The 25,322-nt window shown below is 45.8% G+C and overlaps 1 protein-coding gene across 1 annotated transcript in view; it reads right to left on the reverse strand.

The window, feature by feature from the left end:
* LOC310668870 (BCL-6 corepressor-like protein 1) overlaps nucleotides 1-25,322 on the reverse strand; it is a 101,119-nt gene that overhangs the window by 13,703 nt on the left and 62,094 nt on the right. Inside the window, 4 exon segments of the mRNA XM_083422231.1 lie at nucleotides 9,992-10,069; nucleotides 11,154-11,299; nucleotides 14,158-14,324; nucleotides 14,423-14,629. Coding sequence (XP_083278357.1) covers nucleotides 9,992-10,069; nucleotides 11,154-11,299; nucleotides 14,158-14,324; nucleotides 14,423-14,629 — 598 coding nt within the window.

Below are 25,322 nucleotides of genomic sequence, written 5' to 3' on the forward strand. Positions count from 1 at the left end.
GACTGTTACGTCATCCCAGACAGCATTCCAGCCTCCAGAGGGAGCCAACGAGTCGGCAGCTGAGAGCTCTGTTTCCTGTGAGAACCAAGGTCGCCTTTGCAGAGGCCAGAAGGCGAGATGTAAACAGAGACAAAAGCCTGCAGATGGCCAGGAGCAGGGGGGCAAGCAGCAGCCCAGGCCGGTGGAAAACAAGGTTTTGTTTGCTGGCACTGCTGCTCCAAAGGCCAAAGCCAAATTTGTTGTTGATTCTGTAGCCACAAGGCACATTACATAAATCAACACTTGTTTATCTCCTTGACGCTTCAAGATGGAGAGATCCAACAGGCTGATGGAAAGACGTTGAGAGTTGCAGGAGTCGGGACAGTGAAATTGGCAAGTCTGCACACAACCATTAGTGAAGTACTTTTTGTTCCAGATTCTGCAGACAATTTGCTCAGCGTCCCACAGCTGACTGGGCGAGGCTTTGAGATTTCCTTCAAGAAGAGCGTCTGTGTCATCAGGAAGGGCAAAGAGGACATTTTGCATGCAAAGTTTATACATGGCTTGTTCTTGATAACTTATGATGACAATGCTGTTGATGTGCCTAGTGTTGAATCTTGTTGTGTTGCACAAACTAACAAAGTTCTTCACGCAGGATGTATTCACGAGGCGCACCGAAAATTTGGTCACATGTCTTGGCAGGCACTGGCCAAGATGCCTGGAATGGTTCAGGGTTTGAACATCAAGCCCTGTAAGTTTCACATGAAACTTGTGCAGAGAACAAGGTGAAGGTTGCTCCGAAAGGCAAGGTGTCTAGGAGACAGGCTTCCAAACCATATCAGCTAGTCCACGCAGACCTGGTTGGTCCACTTGCACCCTCTTTGGGTGGAGCAAGATACTTCATGGTTTTAATTGATTCTTTTTCCAGGTACATTCATGTGTTTATGGTCCACCAGATGTCAGAAGCGTTTCCTAAATTCAAGGTGTTCTGTGCTTGGTTGGAGAATGCTCACAATAAATGCATTGGCTGTTTATTTTCTGATCGAGGTGGTGAATTCACTTCTCAGCAGTTTGAAGCTTTCCTGACTGAGAAGGGAATCCAGCATAGCCTCTCAAGTCCTAGATCTCCATGGGAGAATGGACTTTGTGAGCAAGCAAGACAGACTTTGCTGCAAGGCCTAAAAACCTTACTGCATGATGCCAATCTCCCTGAGAAATATTGGGCTGAAGCTTTATCGTGTTTCCTTTATTCCTATAATAGGAGATTGTCATCACCTATTGGTTGTACTCCCTATGAGAAGATGGTTGGTAAGAAACCTTATGTCAAGCACATGAGAATATTTGGTTCTGACATGTGGGTACACACCCCACAGAACAGCAAGCTTGGGAAGTGTGGGGCACATGGTTTGTTCACGGGGTACGAAAAAGGTGCATACAGGGTATTAATGACTGACTCTAAGTCCATTAGGTTCACAAAGAGTGTTCAGTACAATCCTAAGTTGGGGGGGGGGAATGTGGGAATTTTCCAGAGTCACTCAGAGGAGGATGAAGATGATGTGAAAGAAGCAGATGATGATGAGGTAGACGAGGAAGCTGAGGATGATGATCAGAGTTTGGATTCCAGCTCAGTGGGCAGCGCTGCTGCTGTTGTCAGCGACAGTGATGACACAGCAGACTACAAGAGCGCAAAGGCCTCAGTCAGACCATCTGATGCGTCTGACACTGAACTGGGAGAACCACTGTTCACCATTGGTCACTTTTCTCCTAAGAAGGAGAAGATGAGTGCAGAAGACTTGCGTCTAGTACGCAGATGTGAAGAGATTTGCTGATGAGTTTGCTAAGACAGCAACTGCTGTTCTTAGTAGCTTAGAGAAGGTGTGGGAACCTTCAAGCTTCAAAGAGGTTCAGGAGTTGACCTCTAAAGATGCTGAGCCATGGCTTAATGCCATGAAGGCTGAAGCTGATTCCTTGAATAGGAAACAAACCTGGGAGCTGGTGCCAATAGTTCCAGGAATGAGGCTGGTGGACAGCAAATGGGTCTTTAAGGCCAAGACAGACCAGAATGACAAGGTTGTCAGGCACAAAGCCAGATTGGTCACCAGAGGTTTTTCACAGGTACCAGGACAGGATTACCATGAGACCTACTCACCCACCGTCAAGTATGAGAGCATTCGACTGATGCTCAAGATTGCTGCAGAGGAGAAACTGCACGTTTCTCATCACGATGTGAACACAGCTTTTTTGTACGGGATTTGGGGGGAGGAGCTGTATATGCTTCCACCTGATGGAGTGCAGATACAGAAGGGAATGGTCTGTAAACTACGGAAGTCCTTATATGGTCGCAAGCAGAGTGCCAGGTGTTGGAACACAAAACTCACTGAGACATTGCTTTCTCTAGGTTTTCACCAAGGCAAAGCTGATCCATGTGTGTTTGTCAAGGAGGAGGGGCAAAACAAACTGTATTGTTTATGTTTTGTTGATTATCTTTTGATGTTTTGGAAGAATCAGGCTTTGTACCAAAGCACCCTCGCTGAGCTGAAGGAGCACTTTGACATGAAGGATCTTGGTGAGGTATCCAACTATCTTTCTCTGCAGGTGGAGAAGGACCAAGCAGGTAATTTTCTGGTACACCAAACACAGAAAATTGCTGATATATTAACCAGGCTGAATTTGGTTGATGCAAACCCAGCAGACACACCGATGGTGACAGGTTACCAGGTAGATAGTACTGCTGAAGCATTTTCTGACACCACACTGTACAGATGCATTCTAGGCAAGCTGAATCTCTGCTAGATGTTCAAGACCTGACATAGCTGTAAGCACTAACCTGCTTAGCAGACATGCCAACAATCCTACAGTTCAGGATTGGAAAGCTCTGAAGCGCATAGCCCGCTATTTGAAAGGGACTATGCACTACAGGCTGAGGTTCACCAGTCAGAAGACTGGAGGTCTTGAAATCTTTGCAGATGCTAGTTTTGGAAGTGACACCACGGATGGTACAAGCACTTCTGGAGCATGCTACATGTACAACCATTGTCTGTTTGACTAGCTGTGCAAAAAACAGATGACAGTAAGCCTAGGTTCCTGTGAAGCAGAACTCAGTGCCCTGTCATTTTCACTCATGGGTTGTGAATGGTTGATGCAACTGTTTCAGGACATCAGAGTTTCTGTGAAATGTCCTATACAGGTGTATCAAGAGAATAGATCCTATTTGGCTTTGCTGAACTCAGAGAGTTGCAAGCAAAGAACCAAGTACTTGCAGATTAAGTTACATTGTGCAAGAGAGTGTATTCAGAAAGAACTCATTCAGGTGTCCTACATGCCAGGAAATGAAATTCCTGCTGATCTGTTGTCTAAGGTTGTTAACAGAGAACAACTTAAGGTTTATGTACAGATGTTGCAATTGGGTTGAACCACAGGTACTACAGGTTACACGGAAAGGGGGAGGATGTTAGGATATAGTTTTGTTCCACCTTAAATGGTCAGGCATGATTGTTGTGTATCACATTCCTGTTTCGTTCCAGCTCTCGCTGGGAACTTCCGTTTTGTATATAGCTTTTGTTCTGGCTGTTTTTCTGGACACGGAGGCAAGCAGTCATGTTTTTCCTTTGTTCTGATCTACGTTGAATAAAGCTGTAATTTTATTTATTTATTTATTACGGCCATAGGCCCATACAAGAAAAAACATAAATAACAACTTGTGCACGTGGGGAAAAAAGAAAGAAAGAAAAAAAATAGGGAAGGGAACAAAAAAAGAAAAAAACAGCCGCTAACACACCGCTATAACAATAAAATACTATAAGATAGAATGGCATCCTACGCCTTAATTAGCTTGTGGTGCTCCTTGGCGTCGCTTTTGGGTAAGGACCGCGACCAGGAACCTAGCCACTTTCAGGGTCGTATGGGTATCCTTATCCTGCAAGATTTGGGCAAGGTGGAATGTTGGAGGGGTACCCGCTAGTTTCTGTATGATTGATCCCAGCAGATTTGCTCGTAACACATTGAACAAGGGGCAAGAAAACATAATGTGCTGGAGCGACTCCGGCGTCACCTTATCACATTCGCACATGGCGGGGACTTGGCCCTTTGAGAATCTATGTCTCAGGACATTGGAGGGAAAAACGTTAAACCTCGCTTTGGTGAAGGCCAGTCTATGGGCAACAGTCGAAAGGGAGGAGAGGTATGATGGGACGCAGTAAGTTAAAGTGATACCAATGCTCTGGGGCGAACAAACACCTCCCCCCAGCATATAATTTCGCTGTAAGTCGATATCATCCAGTCTTTGGCGGATCAGTCTTTGAGCTGTGATTTGATCTAATTTTAGGGAATCTGCGGGAGAGATTCCATAGCTCAAGAGTTTGGCATGAATTCTACTAGACCAAAGGCTAGAGAATTCATCTCGCCATAGGCATTGGATAAGGTAATGGTTTGGTAATCTATGCCACAGTGATAACCAGTAATTGAAGACTTGCTTCCACAGACAAGTTTCTAAGGATGCGATCTTCAATTCTAGTCGCATGGCTGCGTTGCTTACGCACAGAGGAAGCATTAGGAGCCGGCGTAGGAATTGGTTTTGCAGAGTCTCAAGGGGAGCAAGATCAGTCAACACGGCCCAGAGCGGGGCAGCATAAGCGAGCACAGCCACCACTTTTGCCTTGAACACCTTTAGGGCCGAGGGAACATGCAAAGCTCCATCCGAAAAGAAAAATCGGAGGAGCGCATATGACAGAGTTTTGGCCTTATTAAGTAGGTGTTGTATATGAGCTTTCCACCCCAGATTGTATTGAAAAATAACTCCTAGGTATTGGAATTTTAGGACTTGCTCTATTTTTGCTCCACCAAGCTTCCATTTATATAATCTCCGGCTTCTGGAGAAAATCAGAATCTTGGATTTGGCATAGTTGATGGTTAATTGGTTGAGTTGACAATACGTGGCAAAGATCTTCAGAGCTCTGGTTAGTCCAACACGTGTAAAAGATAGGAGTACTGCGTCGTCCGCATATAAAAGGAGTGGGCAACGATAGTCCGCTAGTCTAGGCGCGTGTGTACTTGGAGATGAATTAACTAGGGGTGCTCGCATGTCGCTGATGAATAGGTTGAATAGGCAGGGAGCCAATATACAACCTTGGCGCACTCCCTTGTTTATTGGTATCGGGTTTGTGAGGTCGCCCGCAGGAGTGAGTCTCACTCTGGCAAGGGTACCTTCGTGGAGTTGACTTATAAGCCATAAGAGTCTTCTATCAATGCCCTGTTTCGCAAGTTTCTCCCAAAGAATATTTCTGGGCACGCTGTCGAAGGCTGCCTTTAGATCTAAAAAGGCCGCACAGAGGTAGCCCCGCGGAGGGGAGGAGTACTTCCGTGCCAGGTGATAGAGCACTATCGCATGATCGGTTGTAGAGCGTTTAATTCTGAACCCTGCTTGTTCATGGCCAATCTGATTAGTCTCATCTACCCAACGCAATAGTTTAGTCAGCAAGAAGCTGGCATAAATTTTCCCTATAATCGAAAGGAGGCTGATGTTACGGTAATTTTCCGGCTCCGTTGGAGAACCTTTTTTATGGATTGGTACTATAATGGCCTCCTTCCATATTTTGGGGATGTGACCAGAGGCGTTGATTGCGTTGAAGGTTTTGGCCAAGATGCCAGCCCACCATTTTGGGTGTAGTTTGATGGCTTCGGCAGGGATCAGATCGGGCCCTGTGTAAGGTTCCTCTTCCCAGTTCTCTCCGACCTCTTCTCCCGATTTGGATTTTACAACCACTGGAGTAAGTCATTTACTTTAGTTTTGCATTTAGCTAGACAAGTAATTGCTGGACTCTCCACTGATGTGATGCCAGATTTTAATTAAGTCTGACGAAGGAGGATTGCTTTGGATTGATCTGGGGAAGCTGCTGTAGAAATGGCGTCAAGGTAAGACGCATTTGCCGGAGTTCATCTCGAATCCTCCCTAAAATTTGTGTTGCGGCTCCCAGCCTTTCAAGTTCTTGCTGAAGGTTGCACCAGGGTGACGGAGCCCATACCAGGAGTTTACATTGCTGATAATCTACAAAGCCTGCATCGCAAATCAGCTTCAACGAGCAGATAACCGTACCCTTCGGCAGCCTTCGACACACTGGTTTTTTTTCGACAGCCCACATTAGGTTGTTTTTCTATTTTTATTACCTTTTTTTATTACCTTTTATTACCTTTTAACCACTGCTATTTTAAAAGACTCACAACGATGGGCCAAGGCAAACGCCTAAGGGACTGTGACGAGGCTCTGCCCTCCCCAAGAGCCAAACAATCTAAAACCGACCCCCCTGTGTCTGGCAAATGGAGTGTCCCCACTGATCACTGCTATAGGGTGAAAACTCAGAACCGTTTTCACCCTCTAATGTCACCAGAAACAACGTCAACACCAGAGGAATTACCTTTACTTTTACCCCAGACTACAGCTGTGGATGGCAAGCTCGGAGGAAGAGGGAGTGTCCCACTGGGGGTGGCGCAGGACGCTGGAGTCGAGGACTGCGCAAGACAAGAACAACACGAACATCTCCACCTTGTGGTCAGAACCCTTAACTGCATATTCAAGAAGATTGATGTGCTATCCTCCCAGCTATGTAACCTTGAACAGAAAATTGATAACCTCTGGCCAAAGTTCGAACCAACTGTAGCTACGGGGGAAATGAAGTGCCAGAGAACCTTATCCTCAATCAAAAAAGGAAGTGGGATCCCTAAATATAAACCAAATCCCGCATTGAAACATCAAGCATTGTCTCTGCAACCTAAGAAAATTTGCCTAAATATCGGGGTAGGGTCAGCAAGGTGGCTCACTCTGGATGGGGCCAAAAGGTATATAAGCAACCTACTAAACATAGAAACCACACAATGCGATCTCATTGCAGTATTACCTTTGAACCAGCACCTCAGGCAACAGAAAGTGATGCTTGCGTTTTACTCTCCAAGGATCCCCTCAGCTATCATCAGGCAGAAATCACTCTTGGCTAGGTACGATATCATCCCAACAAGAGTTTTTATGGATAGCATGATCCATCCCCTCCTACTTGCCGGTTACGACACGGAGCGGACCCGGTCGGAGAGGTCGGGAACACCTCGGGTCATCAAACCTCCTATTCCGGAGGATATCCATCCATCTCGAAACTGGACTTATTCCATGTCCCCACGAGCCTTAAAGGATCTCACTGGCGCAAGTAACTCTCTGACCCCACCGGAGGAAAGAGAGCTTTTAGCCACCTTTGGCGACCTTCCACCGAGGGAACAACAAGAAATAATTGATAGACTAGAAGTACTTAATCATCAGCTCATACACGTCCAGAAGAACGGAAAAGCCCTGTCCACTTCTCAGGATAACCTTGCCAGCTTTTCGGAGTCGTGCTTTAAGGAAGCAGGAAGTCTTCCACACCTCAGCCCAGCTCCTAAACCCATACCTCCCCCACTTGTGGGTAAATCCCACCGATGCTTGGCAGACTCAAGTTTTGCCACACAAGCTGGCCGCTCATCCCAACTCTTGATAAATTTTGATTCGCCCTCCAAGAGCCCTCCGCCGAAGAGTGTAACTCAGAGTGCCTCCCACCAAAACAATTCCTTACCATCTAATCCATCAATGCCGGAACTGGAGTCTTCATATTCCCCTGAGCGGCATAGACCCGTCATACAAACGGTAACTGCACGCCGAGCATCCCCAGCACCTTTGCTGGCAGCTGGTCAGGGGAGTGTTCCATCTACATCAAAAAATGGCGCGGATTTGACTGAAGATCCGGCCGGACATATAAACCAAATGGTTTCATCGGCGACCTTTAGACCTCGCGGTGGGGCAGTCTCAGCTAACCCCGTGGTGTTCCCCACTGAAGTGTCCGCCCTTGGGTTAGCTAGCGGGAGACCCGTTCTGTCACCCCAGTCAGAATACCTCAATACCAACTTCAAGACCAGGACCCTTCAGCAGGTGCCTATGCAAAGTAAAATAACTGATTTCTTTGTGGGGCCTGCCCTGCCCCCAAAGGTCTCACATTCCTCCCCGAAATGACAGCGAATTGGACTCAACAGGAACTCCCCCCTATCAGTCCTGAGCTGGAACATTGCGGGCTGGAGGGGAAAAAAACTTGATCCAGAATTCCTGGAGTTTATTAACCCATTTCATATCATCCTGTTCCAAGAATCGTGGGAAGTAGAGAAAATTGTCCTAAATGGTTTTGAGCTTCTAGAACTCCCAGCCTGTCCCTCCCTGAAAGGAGGCCGCCCTAAAGGGGGCCTAATAATAGGCATTTCTCTCAACCTTCATTCTAAATTTTCTCTAGTACAGGCCTTACCCCCTTACGCCCTTACCGGGCTGATAGCGGGGGAAAAGATCTCACTCCTAGTTACAAATGTTTATTTGCCTCCTGGGGGTTCCTCTCTTGAACTGGGCTCTAAATGGGCCTCGCTGGAAGATCATTTGCTCTCATGTTATGTTAAGTTTCCCAACACCCCGGCCATAATAGGTGGCGATTTTAATGCCCGCACAGCAGCAAACTGGGATTCGCTGACCAAAGCCAAATGGTGGGTTACCCCAAATCTTGATAATTATGATCTGGAACACATCATGAGGAGAACCTCTAAAGACCACAGAGTAAATGAGGCTGGAGTGCTCCTATATCAAATGGCCATCCGTTTAAATCTGGCCCCCTTAAATGGCGCTTGTCTCCCTGATATCCCAGGGGATTTCACTCACCTGAGCGTTAAGTCAAACAGCGTCCTCGATTACCTGTTGGTCTCCAGGGATTTACTTAAGTGTATTTCCACCTTTAAGATTGAGAATGTACAATCTAGTGATCATCTCCCCCTGGTAGCCAAGTTTTCCCTGAACTGGCAGCCAGAGGCTGATAGACACACGACCCAGATGGTAACCAACGAATCCTTCCAAATAAGAGGAATCAAATGGTCGGAGACCCAGGCTCAAAGGTATCAGGAATTCTTTCAAAAAGAAATCCTTGGGCCTCATCCCAACATAGGCTCTGCCCCAGACGAGCATAGCATAGTGTTGAATCGCTTCCACCATCATACCACTGTTCTTACGTCCTTCTTCAGGCTACCACCCAAAAATTTAAATCGTAACGAGTATACTCACGGTGCCCCCTGGTATAATTCTCAGTGTAAACAAGCAAGACAGCGCCTTCGTGCTATATATAATGTATATAAGACCTCTGATGCATCTACTCTGCCAGCTAGCTACGCACAAGCCAAGCAAGTTTATAAACGCACGCAAAAAATTGCCAAACGCGAGTGGCAACATAATCGTTGGCAGGCCCTGATTGCTGCTTCAAAACCACACAGATCCAGGGAATTCTGGTCCTTGATTAATAGAAGGGTGAGGATATACCCAAGGGCAGTCATCCCTGCACCGACATGGGAATTGTTCCTGAAGAGATGTTTCTCACAAGCAGATGCTCCCTCCGACCATCTGACGCACCTGTTTACCCATCTACCCATTTGGCCTCCCACCGATCCTGACGAAATAAAGCTGTAAATATGCTCTCCTGTCTACATCTTTCGTTGTGGAGACTGCTGAAAGGGTGTACACAGGCCTTGGAATGTCTCTGAGGCTCGTGTCGCTAATTGACTGATGCTGTTCCACAGGAGACCGGTGATCGTCCGGAGACAACTGGGGGCCTGCCTGATGCCTCCGTCTCCTTGGCAGTATCCCAACAGAAACATCCCAAGGTGCACTTGTGAGGCCAATATGTCTTGAGCTTGAAGGGTCAACCAAACCAGTTTCTTCAAAGGGCAGTAACTGAGCAAAATCACCCACCATTTGAAGAAAATGGTTCAAACACATCTTTGAAGATCTGTCTCCTCCACTCAGTACGCTGCAGGAGCAAGTGGTTTAAGACCAAAAGACAGAGTGCTTGGGAAACAAATAAAAAATGCCCTTCACTTCATTCCCTTGCTCCAAACATCCTGCCTCTAAGGATGGAGGGAAGCCGATCAGCTCCACTACTTGTGGAGCAGGGAAAAGAGGTAGGTGGGGTCTACTCACCTAATATAGTGCTGCTGTAAAAATCCCAGGCTGTATGGGGGTCCCCTTCAGCTCGACCCTGCAGATCCAAGAGGTAATCTGCAAGAAGATAAAATGGAATAAAGGAAGCTGAGATGTCAATGTGTTTTCAGGTGTTTAGGCAAGGTTCCCAGAGAGTAAGATGGGGGAATTTTTGACCTGGTGTGCCAGATATTTTATCTCTCCCCATCCTTGTGGCTGAATTTTTACAGGTAGGCAGAGGCAACCCATCTGCCATCGGGTGACCATTAAGTAGGCAATCTTGCCCACCTGTTTAAGTTAACTTGCGGAAGGAAAAAGTCACCAGGAAGCAGCAAGGAGCAGAACTGAACTCTCTCTCATCAGGTGATGGGTGGGCACTTAAAATACTGGTGCTTTGGCTGAGCATACCAGCTCCATGTGGGGAACAGGCAGGCACAGCCCATGCAGAACTGAACAGCCCATCAGCTGATTTCACCCACCCATCAAAGTGATGTCAGGTGACCAGAGGGGGCACAGTTTAGAGGAAATGCCCTCATGGGCCAAACTGGAGCCAAGATTGGCCTGCAGGATGAAGGCTCTACAATCCTTGCCATAAAGACTGATTAAAGCAGGGTTTCCCAAACTTGTGCCTCCAGCTGTCGTTGGACTACAACTCCCATCACCACAAGCTAGCAGGACCAGTGGTCAGGGATGATGGGAAACGTAGTCCAAAAAAACAGCTGGAGACCAAAGTTTGGGAAACCCTGGATTAAAGGGATAATTCAATGTGGATTTATCACAAAAGATTGTGATGTTATGATAAATCCACATTGAACTTTGCAAGCCTTTAATGAGAGCAAAAATCTTCGTCTTTTGCTCACAGGTACCTTCTAGCAAGATTCATGTAGGATTCTAGTCTAATGTTTTCAAGGTAGAGCCCTCCAACATGAATCCGTCCAAAGCCCTCCTTAGAGGGAAAACTAAGCACCAGAATCAACCCATTGAAGCATGCATATATCCTGCAGAATGATGTCCTTTAGTGCAAATCAAGCACTTTCCCTGCAAAACCCATGTGCATTTTCGACTGCAGCAACACATACGTCATATCTAGTATCCAATGGCCAGGGTGTGTGTGTGCAGGGGAATAAAATTGCTGCCTTACCTTTGACAAATGGAAACCTACCATTAAGGAAGTTTTTCATGTTTTTGCTGCTGGCCAGCTTCAGGGCAGTCTGCCCCGAATATGTAGCCAGGGTTGGGTCAGCACCGTAAGACAGCAGGAGCCACATGATCTCCAAGTTGTCATTTGCTGCAGCGTCATGGACAGGCCTGCCAAGAGACAAAGAGTTTTAAATTGGATTTCACAGAGTCAAAAGGCTGGAGCTGACCAGGGATCACCCATTCCTCCCTGGCCTTTCCCCATCAGGGAACCCTTGAGGAACCTGCAAGGGACCCTACCCCTCCTGTTTGCCTTTGTAAAGTGTTGTGTACTCTCTGTTAATGACAGGCGGTAAGCTCAGCATCTGATTGCCTACAAGAGGTCCCAGGTTCAATCCCTAGGAGCTTCAAGTAGGGCTGGGAGAGACCCGTCTGAAAAACCAGAGAGCCTCAGCCAGCCAGTGCGAACAATATGCTGAGGTGGATGGAAGGGTCCTGTGCTCTGCTACATATTTTAAATAGGGAGAAATGAATATGGAGAAATGTCCACTGTTGGTCTGTCCTTGGTAACTGAGCAACAACCGTATTATTAATAAATAATTATCCCGAGCTGCAAGGATTTTAAGAAGTACCAGACATGAAGGAGCCACAGCTCAATGGCAAAGCACATGCCTTTCAAGTACACGGGACAACAATTTAGTCCCCGGAATTACTTGATAAAAGATCCAGGCACTGCCACTTTGGGCTTGGGACATTGCAGAACCGATGCCCCTCAGGGTAGATGAGTGCATCAGACAGCCCATCCATTGCATCTTTCTCATGGGGTGAGACGTGGACTGGACTGATTTCAAGACTGCAGAGGGATTCTTGCTGAGCCTTCTCCCTAGCATGCTATTTTTCTATGTGCAGGGATTTTTAAAGAGAGAGCAGCTCCACTTCAGCAGACAGTTCTCAACCTGCAGAACTTGCTGAAATTCAGTGCAAGATCCTGACCTTAAACTGTATTATGAATCTGCTTGTTTGGTATGGATCAGGGACTGGATGAGGTTGGATAAGCAAGACACATTAGAATTAGAAGGACATGACAATAGATTTGGTTGGCATGCATATTTATGGTATGGGAAAGGGAAGATTCACAGAAGTTTCTGTTGTTGTTGTTTAGTCGTTCAGTCGTGTCCGACTCTTCGTGACCCCATGGACCAGAGCACGCCAGGCCCTTCTGTCTTCCACTGCCACCCGCAGTTTGGTCAGATTCATGTTTGTAGCTTCGAGAACACTGTCTAACCATCTCGTCCTCTGTCGTCCTCTTCTCCTTGTGCCCTCCATCTTTCGCAACATCAGGGTCTTTTCCAGTGAGTCTTGTCTTCTCATGAGGTGGCCCATATAATTAGGAAATCATTAATGAGAGTATAGGAGAGATATAAAGATTTATTGGAACAAAAGACCCCTTGGTGGATTTCACCACATGAAGCATTACTGCTCAAACCACTTGGAAAGAAAGGAAAATGGCTCACATATGTTGATCTATTAAAGGATCATGATGGAAAATGGAAATTAAGAGATTATGACGAGATCAAAGATCATTTTCAGAGTTGGTTGCACTAGCGACAATTAGACGAAACATATAAAGAAGACAGTAAGAAAGGATTTAGCTACACAAGATCTAGATTCCAAACAGAAGTGATTGAAGGGAAAGTGAAATTACTGAAGGCCGCCTACAGCATACTATTAGAATGGGAGACGTAAGATGAAGAGGTAAAATCAGTCATGATTAAATGGGCACAAGATGTAGGCCACAATATTATGATGGAAGAGTGGGGAAAGTTAAGGAAAACTGAAATAAAATTTACAGACTGTTCCCTGTTGAAGGAGAATTATATGAAGAAGATGTATATGACACCAGTGCAGTTAGGGAAAATGTACAAAACTAGTTCAAATATATGTTGGAAATGTAAAGAAAAGGAGGTGACATTTTATCATATGTGGTGGGATTGTAATGTAATAATAAAAAAATTGAGAAATGATACACAATGAAGTGAAGAAAATGTTCCACTTAACGTTTGTTAAAAAACCTGAAGCATTTCTGTTAGGGATCATAGGGAAAGACCTGCCAAAAAAGCTGAAAAACATCTTCATGTATGCAATAACAGCTGCAAGAGTCTTAATAGCACAAGGATGGAAGACTGAAGAAATCCCAACTAAAGAATCATGGCAAGAGAAACTGATGGACTATGCAGAACTGGCAAAGTTGACACATAAGCTACGGGACAAGGATAACTGTGACATCAAAGATGAATGGGAACCCTTTATAAACTATTTGAAGAAGCAACAAAGTGAATTGGACTCTTCGGCAGGTTTTGAATAAACACTCACAAACTCTTTATTGACAATAATCAGTTAGACAACTTAAGGATTTATACAACTTTGTAACATGCAGAGAATAGCATTCATAGAGAAACCAAAGATTGGAACTGAGGGAAGTCAGGGGGTGGAGGGTGGGGGCTTTTTAGGGGAGGGTGGGGGGAGGGAGGAAAATGGGGAAAATATTAAGGAAGACATGTTTTTGGATAATATGTTTTGCTTAAATGCCTAATAATTTTTTTTTAAAGGAAAGCAAATGCAAAAAAGAAAAGAAAAAGAAATTCAGTGCAAGAGCACACGGACAAGGTAGGTTGCATTTATTTATTTAATTGCCACCCCAGCTTTCCTCCCAAGGATCTCAAGGAAGTTCACGTGGTCTCCCCCATCTCTTTACCCTCATGAAAAATGTGCAATGTAGGTTAGGTAGGAAGGGTATGGCTGGTCCAAGATCACCCAGAGAGTGGCAGAGTTGGCAATGGAACCTGACTCTCCTCTGCCCTAAATCTGACACTCTTAAGTACTGCACCACAGCAGCTCTCACTGGCTTAACTCATCAATGTTACAGATTCAGAAGCTAAAACGGGCCACCTGAGGCCCAGATTCAGTGGACCACTTAGCCCCTGGCCAAGCCCCTGGCAACTGTGGTTCCTCAGCAGCGGTGGACTTGCCTGGTGCCATCCTGCGCACTGCAGTTCACGTTTGCACCATGCTCCAGCAAGAGCTGCAGGATGTCCACCCAGCCGCGAGCGCAGGCCTCGTGCAGGGCTGTGTAGCCTGCGTTGTCCCTGTGGTTGACATTGTTGTTTTCCTTCTGCAGGCAGTACATCACCACATCCTGGCGAAAGAACCCCCAACCCAAGATTAGTAAACAATGGCAGCAGTTGTCTCCTGCTGTTTATCCGCCCCGCCCCCCTTGCAAGAAGTGGCACCCACCTTGTAGCCAAGCAGGGCTGCTCTCTGCAGCAGTGTCTCCCCTGCATTCTTGTTCACTATCAGTCGACGAGCTTCAGGGGGCACCGGCGGGGCTGCGGGGGGCTCAAGGGCTCTTTCTGATTTGTGCTGCAGGGACTTGTTCAACAAGCAGGGTTCCCGAGCTTTCTTTGGAGAGCGTATCTTGAACTGGCTCAGGCATGCCTTGGCCTTTAAAAAAAAAATATGGAACACAGAGAATGATTGGGGGGATTGGGGAGGAAGAAGAGTAGTGTCAGAACAGGGCTAAGTGAAGAAGAATGCTGAACCTCTAAAAAAAGCTTGCATTCCACAACGTCACAGTTTACATCAATAACACATTTACTTTTGTATGCACACTCAATTGTATGCACACTCAAGAAGGGCAGAAAATGATATACAATATGGAAGTCCGGAAATCTCAGCTGTGTAAATCACACTCTCCAACACCACGCTAGCCCATTTTCCTGGGATCTCACAGGCATCGCTCACATTTTTTTAAATCTTAAAAAAAAAAAAAGAAAACCGAGACTCTCAAATGCTGAATTCTGCTCCCAGTAATCCATTCGGCCTTTGCATTGTGCACAGGCAGGCGTACCCAGGGCGGATTGCTGATTTGGGTTCTGAACACATACACACACGGCTTCTGCTCTGATCATATTGAGAGCCCTTTAAAATAAAATGAAAAATGCTGGCAGATCCATTCACAGGAACTGAGGAAGCAGCTGTACACCAGGATGAAACTCTTTGTTTTGCTTAAACTAGTACTGTTGACAACAGGGATGTGCTGCCTTTGGCACTTCAGCTCCCTCACACCCCAGCCAGGGGGATGACAGGTTGCCCATCCTTGGTCTGTGATGCCGAGTGGCAACTTCCCAAAGTCCCAGGCAACCGAGAGAAGTTATTTCCCAGCATCTGCTAGCTAAACCTTTTATTTATTTATTTTAAAAAATAATATTTATTCCAATTTTCACAAATACATTTTTTTTTTGAAAAAGACAAAATACAATAGAATAAGGGGAAAAAAACAAAAATAAGAATTAAAAATACATAAAGAACCACCCCACCACCCCACCAACAAGAGAAAAAACAAAAAACAAAAACATTTAAAAAAGAAACACTTCCATTTTTCAGAATTCCATCCTTCAATAACTTATTTCCTCGACCTCCTCCCACCTCCCTTTTTGTATTCCAATTATTAATTAAGTCAGCAAGTTCTTTCCATCTTTCACTGCTTACTCACTTATTTATCTTAATCCATTTAAACCTTATCCTCCCATCAACATCTAGAAAATTATCTATACTCCAATCTAATAAAAAGAGAAAAGAGAAAAACCTTAAATCTTATACCCTTAAATCCTAATATCTCAAATCCTTATCATATTTCCACTAAAGTCAAATAAATTCATTCCACCATCTCCCAACATTCCTTAATTGTACAATATTATACTAAATACTGTTTTAAAAAATTCCCAATTTTTCCCCACCATCTCTTCCCCCTGGTTTCGAATTTTATCAGTCTTTTCTGCTAATTTTATCAGTCTTTTCTGTCAGTTCCATTAATTCCATCAACCCGGTGCTCTTATGTCCGAGGCTCTTAACTCTTCTTCCTGATCTGTCTGCGGGTTTCTTTCAGTGCCTAAAATTAAATCCCAAAGGGCTTTTTTCTCGGCAGCTCCTTTATTCAATTTCAACATGATTGCCCATACTCCATGTTCAAAATTGTGATCCAAGAGGTATTCCAAAGCATACTCCACAGTCTCTTTGAGGTTACGGAATTCCACTTTTCCAAGCTTTCCCGCAGTGCCACTCTCCAACAGAAAGTCCATCCATCTTGCCTTATTCAGTCCAAATGGGGCCCTGCCTCTCCAGTTCTGACTTTCAAAGTCCATAACCTCGAACTTCAATTTATGTCCATCAATTTGAAACACTGAGGCCAAGGCCTCCACTTGAGTTTCATCTTGCAGAGACAAAACAGGTTGTTTTGGTTGTTCCATCCTCTTCTCCAATGCTTGCCCTTTCGATGTTGGTTCCACATCCCAAACAGCACCTGTTGAATTACTCACTTTCTGTTCCAAGACAGATACATTCTGTTCCAAATTTGGAAGTTGAAGGAAGAATGCTACAATATCCTACTGAGATTAGGAGTGCTTTCCAAAAATATTTTTAAAAGCTCTACTCTCAACAACCACAGAAGGAAACAGAGATAGAAGAATTTTTGAAAGTGAATGGGCTATCAAAAATATCTCAAGAAAATAAACTCAAATTGAGTAGTAGGATAACGGAACAAGAGGTTGAGAGTGCCATTCAAAATATGCAACTAGGCAAATCTCCAGGACCTGATGGGCTGACTGCAAGATACTATAAATCATTGAAAGACTGGTTAATTCAACCCTTAAAGGAAATATGTAACGAAATACTTCAGGGGGAAAAGGCTCCAGAGACGTGGAAAGAAGCTTTTGTGACTCTTATACCAAAGACAGACTCTGAAAAACATCAACTTAGGAACTACCGGCCTATATCATTGCTTAATGTGGATTATAAAATATTTGCAGATATCTTGGCTAGAAGATTGAAGAAGGTATTAATAGAGGAGATCCATAAAGATCAAGCAGGCTTCCTCCCAGGAAGGCATTTATCAGAGAACGTAAGAAATATAATTGACATTTTGGAACTTTTACAGGAAAATATAAATACAAAAGCGGCACTGATATTTGTGGATGCGGAGAAAGCCTTTGATAATATTTCTTGGAGTTTTATGAAGAAGAAACTCCAGGGTATGGGGGTAGGCCAAGAGTTTGAAAATGGTATAGGGGCAATCTATTCTGAACAAAAAGCTAAATTAATTGTTAACAATGTTTTGACAGAGGAGTTCAGAATAGAAAAAGGAACACGACAAGGTTGCCCTATCTCCCCTTTGCTTTTTATATCGGTCCTGGAGGTGTTGCTTAATATGATCAGAAAGGACCAATTGGTTAAAGGGATACAGGTCGGAGCTAAACAATATAAACTAAGAGCCTTTGCAGATGACTTGGTTTTGACGTTGCAGGAGCCAGAATCCAGTGGAAAAAAGGTTTTAGAATTGATTCAGGAATTTGGCCAATTGGCAGGTTTTAAATTAAACAAAACAAAAACTAAGGTTTTGACAAAGAATCTGACAGAAATTGAAAATGAAAGGTTTCAGAATGAGACAGGTCTAACAGTGGTTAAAAAAGTAAAATATTTGGGAATTACTATGACTGCAAAAAATGGGAATTTATTTAAAGACAATTATGAGAAATGTTGGACGGAGATAAAAAAGGATCTAGATATATGGTCAAACTTGAAACTCTCACTTCTAGGACGTATTGCTGTGATTAAGATGAATGTATTGCCAAGAATGTTATTCTTATTTCAGACGTTGCAGATTATTGATAAAACTGACTGTTTCAAGAAGTGGCAAAAAGACATATCCAGATTTGTCTGGTAGGGCAAAAAGCCACGAATAAAATTTAAAATATTAACAGATGTAAAAGAAAGAGGGGGCTTTGCCCTGCCGGACTTAAAACTTTATTATGAAGCAGCAGCCTTCTGCTGGTTGAAAGAATGGCTACTTCTTGAAAATACAGACATACTGGACTTAGAAGGTTTCAATAATGCATTTGGCTGGCATGCGTATTTATGGTACGACAAGGTTAAAGTGCACAGAATGTTCAAAATTCACATTGTCAGAAAAGCATTGTTTAATGTGTGGATTAGATATAAAGATCTTTTGGAAAACAAAACTCCAAGGTGGTTGTCTCCAATGGAAGCTAAAGCGGTAAAGAGACTCAATATGGAGGCCAATTGGCCAAAGTATTGGGAGATTTTAGAACAGGATGGTGACAAATTGAAACTACAGAGTTTTGATAAATTAAAAAGCAAAGTCCGAGATTGGCTTCATTATTACCTGTCAGGGAACTGCCATCGGCAGGACAGGAGGTGCAAAGGCTCTCTGAGGTAGAGAGAGATGTAACAGCTGAAGAGGGAACCAGTAGGGGGCGAACAGGAACGTCAAGGGAAGGAGAGTCGGAGGAATGGCTCAGAGACGCTTCCAGCGAAAACAGTGGGGAGGTCTCAGGACCTCCTATAGGGACACCCGTTCCTCGCCGGAAACTGTCACGCAGAGAGTCCAGAAGACGTGTTTCCGTTAAGGAGCTTTTATGTTGGAAACATTTCCGAAAGCAACCACTTTCGGATTCTGCTAGCGATTGACGCAGCCATGCTGGAGGGGCTCCGTCACAGGCAGAGGTTTGAGAACTTGTTCAAACTCTGAGGGACTTGCAGTTTACGCACAAGCAGCTCTTCATCCCATCACAGCAATCCGAAAGTCACCGAAAGCTAGCTTGTGCCAGGGAGAGGCATCATGAGCGAACCAGCCGGAACCGGAGGAGCAGGAGCAGCTGGAGGAGGTCCAAGCCTGGAGGAAAGGTACAGGACGTTGGAGATCCAGCTTGCCTTGCAGACGGCGAGGCTGGAGGAGAGGAGGGCTCAGGATGCAGAAAGGGGGAAGGAGAAAGCCACCCCGCTCACCAGAAAGATGCCAGGATTGGTGCAGAAATTTGGGGGGGACCCCAGAAACTATCATGCCTTTAGGACAGAGATGTAATACGCTCTCAATCTGCAATTTGATGACTTCCCTGATGAGGAATCGCGAGTGGCTTTTGTAATTAGCCATCTCGAATCAGGGGCGAAGGACTGGGTTAGACCCTTGATGGCAGCAAATAATGAGATCCTAAAGGACACGAGGAAGTTTTTTCGTGCCATGGACCTGATGTTTTCCAGCGACATTGAGCAGGGAGGGGTGCGAAGGCAGTTAACGGCTTGCAAACAGGGGAACCGGACTGTCCGTGAGTACTGGACTGAGTTCACTATGTTGATTCATAGATTGGGGTGGGACCTGTCTGCGGAGCCCATTCAGATGCTTTTCGAAGAAGGGCTCTCTTCGTCCTTAAAAGATGAACTTTCCCGGGCCCCCAGAGCGGAGTCTATGGACCAGCTGACTAAATCCGCGCTGGCCATAGGAGCGCGCCAGGAAGCGAGGGCTTTGGAGAAGCGGGAGGGGAAAGGAGAACGTTGGAGGGAGCTCCGCATTCCAGACATTCCAGAGCAGCCTTTCCCGCCGGCAGAGCCGATGGAAGTGGGAACAGCGCGGGCGCGCGCAGTTTCAAACCTCGGTGAAGGGCGGAAGAAGGAGGGAAAGAGCGCCAAGAAATGTTATCTCTGCCAACAGCCAGGACACTTTGCCAGAGTCTGTCCACGAAGAAAGGAATGGCAAGGCATGGCAGGAGCTGTTGGGGGAGAGGAGGAGGAAAGCAAGGAGCAAGTAAAAGCCAACGCCTGGCTGCCACCATCGGGGCACAGCAGCCAGGCCCAAAAGCAGTGAAAGTGCCCTCACCAGAACCTCCCAGACCTGCTCTAGTGATAGAGGTGTTGCTAGAGCTGCCAAACGGACACCCCCTACAGATCAAGGCCCTTCTGGATTCAGGCAGCTCCTGTAATTTCATGAGTAAGGAGTTCGCAGCTGAGCACCAGATACAAACCCTCCCCTTAAGTAAACCCCTGCAGGTGACCACGATTGACGGCAGAGAGCTGTTGGGAGGAGAAGTGAACCAACAGACAGTCCCCATGATAATGAGGGTGGCAAGGCACACCGAGAGGATAGCGTTTAATGTGGCCACCTTGGGAGGAGCTCCCATCATTTTGGGGATGAGCTGGCTGGCACTACACGATCCTCTAGTGGGCTGGCATCAGAGGGTGGTCTCCTTTGGGTCAGCGCATTGCCTAGAACACTGCAAGCAGGGGAAGGATCCAGGGGAAGCCAGGCTCACCCTAGCTGGGATGGAGGTAATGAATAAAGGGGAGGTGCCTCCGCAATATGCAGATCTGAGCAACGTATTTAGCGAAAGGGAAGCGGACAAACTGCCGCCGCATAGACCCTTTGACTGTCAAATCAACCTACTCCCTGGGGCTCAACTCCCAGTGGGCAAGCTGTACGCCATGTCAGACAGGGAGATGCAGGAGCTGAGGGAGTTCATTGACAAAAACCTGAAGCGAGGTTTCATCAGAGAGTCCCGAGCGGTGGGGGGCAGCCCAGTGTTTTTTGTGGACAAAAAAAACACAGATAAGCCGAGACTTGTAGTGGACTTCAGGGCGCTAAATGCCGTGTCGGAACCCCTGGCTTTTCCTATGCCCCGAATTGATGACATTCTGACCAGGGTGAGGAAGGGGAAGATTTTTACAAAACTGGACCTGCGGGGGGCGTACAATCTGATACGCATAAGGAAGGGGGATGAATGGAAGACCACCATGTTCACCCCTTTGGGAGCATTTGAATACCTCGTAATGCCCTTCGGTCTCCAAGCCGGCTCCGCATGTTTTCAAAGTTTTATCAACCACGTCTTGGGACCTTTGCTCTACAAGAATTGTGTGGCCTTTTTAGATGACGTGTTGGTGTATTCGGAAGATGAAGAGCAGCATGTGAGGGACGTGAGAGAAGTGTTGGGCCGGCTGCAAGCCAATCAGCTGTGGGTGAAACTGGAGAAGTGCCAGTTTCATGCCAAGGAGGTGGAATTCCTGGGGTACCGCTTGTCAGACAAAGGATTGGCCATGGATCCAGGCAAGGTCCAGGCGGTGCTGGAATGGAAGACACCGAAGACCAAGAAGGATGTGCAAAGATTCCTGGGGTTTGGGAATTTTATCGGAAGTTCATCAAGAACTTTGCACACTTGACGGCGCCCATCACCGACTGCCTCAGTAGCAAGAAGAAATTTGTTTGGACGGCGGAGGCGGAGCGAGCTTTTGAAGAACTGAAAAGGGCTTTCGCCTCGGAAGAACAACTTCTGCATGTGGACCTACAGAAGCCCATGAGAGTGGAAACAGACGCGTCAGACCGAGCGGTAGGGGCGGTACTTCTTCAGCCGGGAAGGAATACGTCGGAGTGGAGACCGTGTGCCTTCTTCTCGAGGAAGCTGAATAAGTCCGAGCGGAACTACACGGTGTATGACAGGGAACTACTCGCCATTCACGAAGCGTTCCGGAGGTGGAGACATTTATTGATTGGGGCACAACACAAGGTGCAAGTGTGCACCGACCACAAGAATTTGGAGTATTGGAGAACAGCTCGAGTACTCAACCAACGACAAGTGAGATGGGCACAGGAATTTTCCAAATTTCACTTTGAGATTTGTTATGTACCAGGCCCAGAGAACGTCAGGGCGGACGCTCTCTCACGCAAACCAGAGTATTTGGAGGGGGAGGGGGCAATCGAAGAAAGACATGTCATTCCTGAGGACCGCTGGGTGTGTGGGGCGGCGCTGGTGGGGAGACGAGAACTGGTAGAGGAAACGGAAAATGACGAATATGCCCAAAATAAGCTCAGAGGTCTCAGGGGAGAGGGTGTGACCAATGCCAGAGGGCCAAGGGGGAAAGAAGGGCGCCGGCAGGGTTATTAGAACCATTACCCACGCCAGAACGGCCTTGGGAGGCGGTATCAATAGATTTTATGACGGATCTGCCCAAATCCAAGGGGAAAACGGCCATTATGGTAGTAGTGGACCTGTTAACTAAGATGTGCCACTTTGTAGCATGTTCACATGCAGTCACAGCGGAAGAAACAGCGAAGTTGTTTGTAGAACACATCTTCCGGCTGCACGGCGCCCCCTTGAGGGTGATCTCAGACCGCGGCAAACAATTTACTTCCAGGTTCTGGAGGAAGCTCATGAGCTTGCTGCACGTGGAAGTCAATTTTTCGACTGCCCGGCACCCTGAAACCAACGGGCAGGCGGAAAGAGCAAATGGCATCCTCCAACAATATCTGAGGTGTTATGTCAATGACAGAGAGAATGATTGGGTCGAAAAGCTGGCGCTGGCAGAATTTGCCTACAACAATGCGGAGCATGTGTCCACAGGGATGAGCCCCTTTTTGGCCAATTACGGGTGTCACCCCAGGGCATTCCCAGGGGAGGGAGGCGAGAGATGGAGCGTCCCAGCGGCCGAACATTTTGTAGAAGAGATGGAAGCGATCCATCGTCAGCTTCAGCTCAACTTAGAAAGGGCCAAGGCACAATATAAGAAGCAGGCAGACAAGAACAGAAGGGAAGGTGAAACAATAAGGGTGGGGGATCAGGTGTGGCTGTCCACCCAAGGGTTGCCGTTCAAAGGGGGTTGCAAAAAATTAAGACCCAAGAGATTGGGACCCTTTGAGGTCATTCAGCAGGTCAACCCAGTGGCTTTCAAACTCCGGTTACCCAGCCACATGAAATTGCACCCAGTGTTCCACAGGTCGTTACTGTCACCGTACAAGGGGGGAGGTGAAGGGGAGTACACCAGGGGACCAGTCTTGGAAGAGAGGGAAAGCAGTAACCAGGTAGCGGAAATCCTCGATTCCAGGTGGAAGGGCAATCTGGTGGAGTATTTGGTGGCGTGGGAAGGGGAACCGGAGTCAGAAAACACCTGGGTGACTGCAGAGGAGGTCAATGACGAGGTTTTAACAGAAACGTTCCACCAAAGATTCCCGAGGAAACCACAGCCTGTAGCAAGGTTTAGGAGGGAGTATTTCGGCACCACAGACGAGGAAGAGGAACTGGAAGGATTCGCGGAGTCGGAGTTGGAAGAAGGAACGGACTCAGATGACGAGGAGTACCGAGAGACTAGGAACAACAACAAGTGGAGAAAGGTGTTCGAAACTTCAGACGATGAGGAAGGGTCTTTCCGGGGTTTTACCTCCTCCCAACCCGTAGGGGAGGAGACGGGAGGGGGTGAAGGGGGCCCTGGAGGGGAGGTGGATGTCAGGGAACTGCCATCGGCAGGACAGGAGGTGCAAAGGCTCTCTGAGGTAGAGAGAGACGTAACAGCTGAAGAGGGAACCAGTAGGGGGCGAACAGGAACGTCAAGGGAAGGAGAGTCGGAGGAATGGCTCAGAGACGCTTCCAGCGAAAACAGTGGGGAGGTCTCAGGACCTCCTATAGGGACACCCGTTCCTCGCCGGAAACTGTCACGCAGAGAGTCCAGAAGACGTGTTTCCGTTAAGGAGCTTTTATGTTGGAAACGTTTCCGAAAGCAACCACTTTCGGATTCTGCTAGCGATTGACGCAGCCATGCTGGAGGGGCTCCGTCACAGGCAGAGGTTTGAGAACTTGTTCAAACTCTGAGGGACTTGCAGTTTACGCACAAGCAGCTCTTCATCCCATCACATTACCAAATAATGGAGGCATTTAAAATGGATAGAAAAACTGGCTTCCAGGTGGAGAAATCAAAATTGGAAACAGAATTGTTAGAACCCAAAACAAAAATATTGTCTAGAATGTATAACTTGCTGCTGAAATGGAATACACAAGATGAGGAAGTGAAATCGGTTATGATTAAATGGGCACAAGATGTTGGTCATAACATAATGTTTGCTGACTGGGAAAGGTTGTGGACCACTGGAATAAAGTTTACGGCATGTAATGCCTTAAGAGAAAATATAATGAAAATGATTTACAGATGGTACATGACACCAGTCAAGCTAGCAAAAATGTATCATATGCCTGATAATAAATGTTGGAAATGTAAAGAATCTGAAGGCACTTTCTTTCACCTTTGGTGGACGTGCCCAAGGATCAAGGCCTTCTGGGAGATGATTTATAATGAACTGAAAAAGGTGTTTAAATACACATTTAGAAAGAACCCAGAAGCCTTTCTCCTGGGTATGGTGAACCAACAGGTCCAGGTGAAGGACAGAACCTTTTTTATGTATGCTACAACAGCAACAAGAATACTTACTGCACAACATTGGAAGACGCAAGATCTACCCACGCTGGAAGAATGGCCAATGAAGCTTATCGACTACATGGAGCTTGCAGAAATGACCGGCGGAATCAGAGACCAGGGAGAAGAGACGGTGAAAGAAGACTGGAGGAAATTTAAAGACTATCTACAGAAGCATCATAAAATAAAGAACGTTTGAGGACATCAGATTGAATTTAAAAGAATGTTAGTATAAAAACTTAATGATAAAGAAAGAATAATTTTTAAGACATATGGAAATGCAATGATTGTTAAGATAATAAGACTAAGTTGAACTAAAGATACGCCAGAGGGAAAGAGTTTACTGTCAGAATATAAGATCTAGAATACAGAGTGGGAAGGTATGGGGAAGTCGTAGACTCAAGTTAATGCTGAAAAATATAAAGACACAATATTTGTTTTTAACTTTTTCTATTTTATTTTTCTTTTTTTGTCTATGTACAATGTATGTATTGTTTTCTTTTCTTTTTTCTTTGATGTATTTGTTGATTTGTATTCTTTGTTTATTGATTGTGAAATAATAAAATATCATTTAAAAAAAAAAAGATACATTCTGTTCCAAGTCAGAGACACTTTGTTCAAAAGTGTCCACTGTCTTTATCAATTGCTCCAACAGAGCAGTTATTTTATCAGCCATGTTCCCAGGAGCTTCTTGTTTTTCCAGTATTATCTTAAAATTCTTCAAGGCCACTTATTTCTCAGCCTCCATTCTTTAGTGGAATTTTCCGCCTCAGAAGTGTAACAGTCGCAACAGTTTCTGAAGCTCCCTCTATCGACAACAGTTTCTATTTTTGTTATTTTCAATTCAGAATTCAGTAACAAAATTACAAATCAGCTCTTCTTCTTTTTAAATACCATGAAATCAACACGAAAAGGTATATATCTCTATTCAACCGTCCATCAAGATGTATTCCAATCCCCGTTATTATTTTTTCAAATCATAAAGCCTTTTGACAGCCCGATCCCAGGATCGAGACAGTGGTAAATTAAATCATCTTCTTCACTGTCCTGCAGGTTTAAATCGTCCACAAAAGAATTCCCCCCTCTTCCCCTGCTTCCGATGGGGTGTTCAATGTCT

The sequence above is a fragment of the Podarcis tiliguerta genome (genome assembly GCF_965153285.1).
Source record: "Podarcis tiliguerta genome assembly, chromosome: W".
Classification (NCBI taxonomy): Eukaryota; Metazoa; Chordata; class Lepidosauria; order Squamata; family Lacertidae; genus Podarcis; species Podarcis tiliguerta.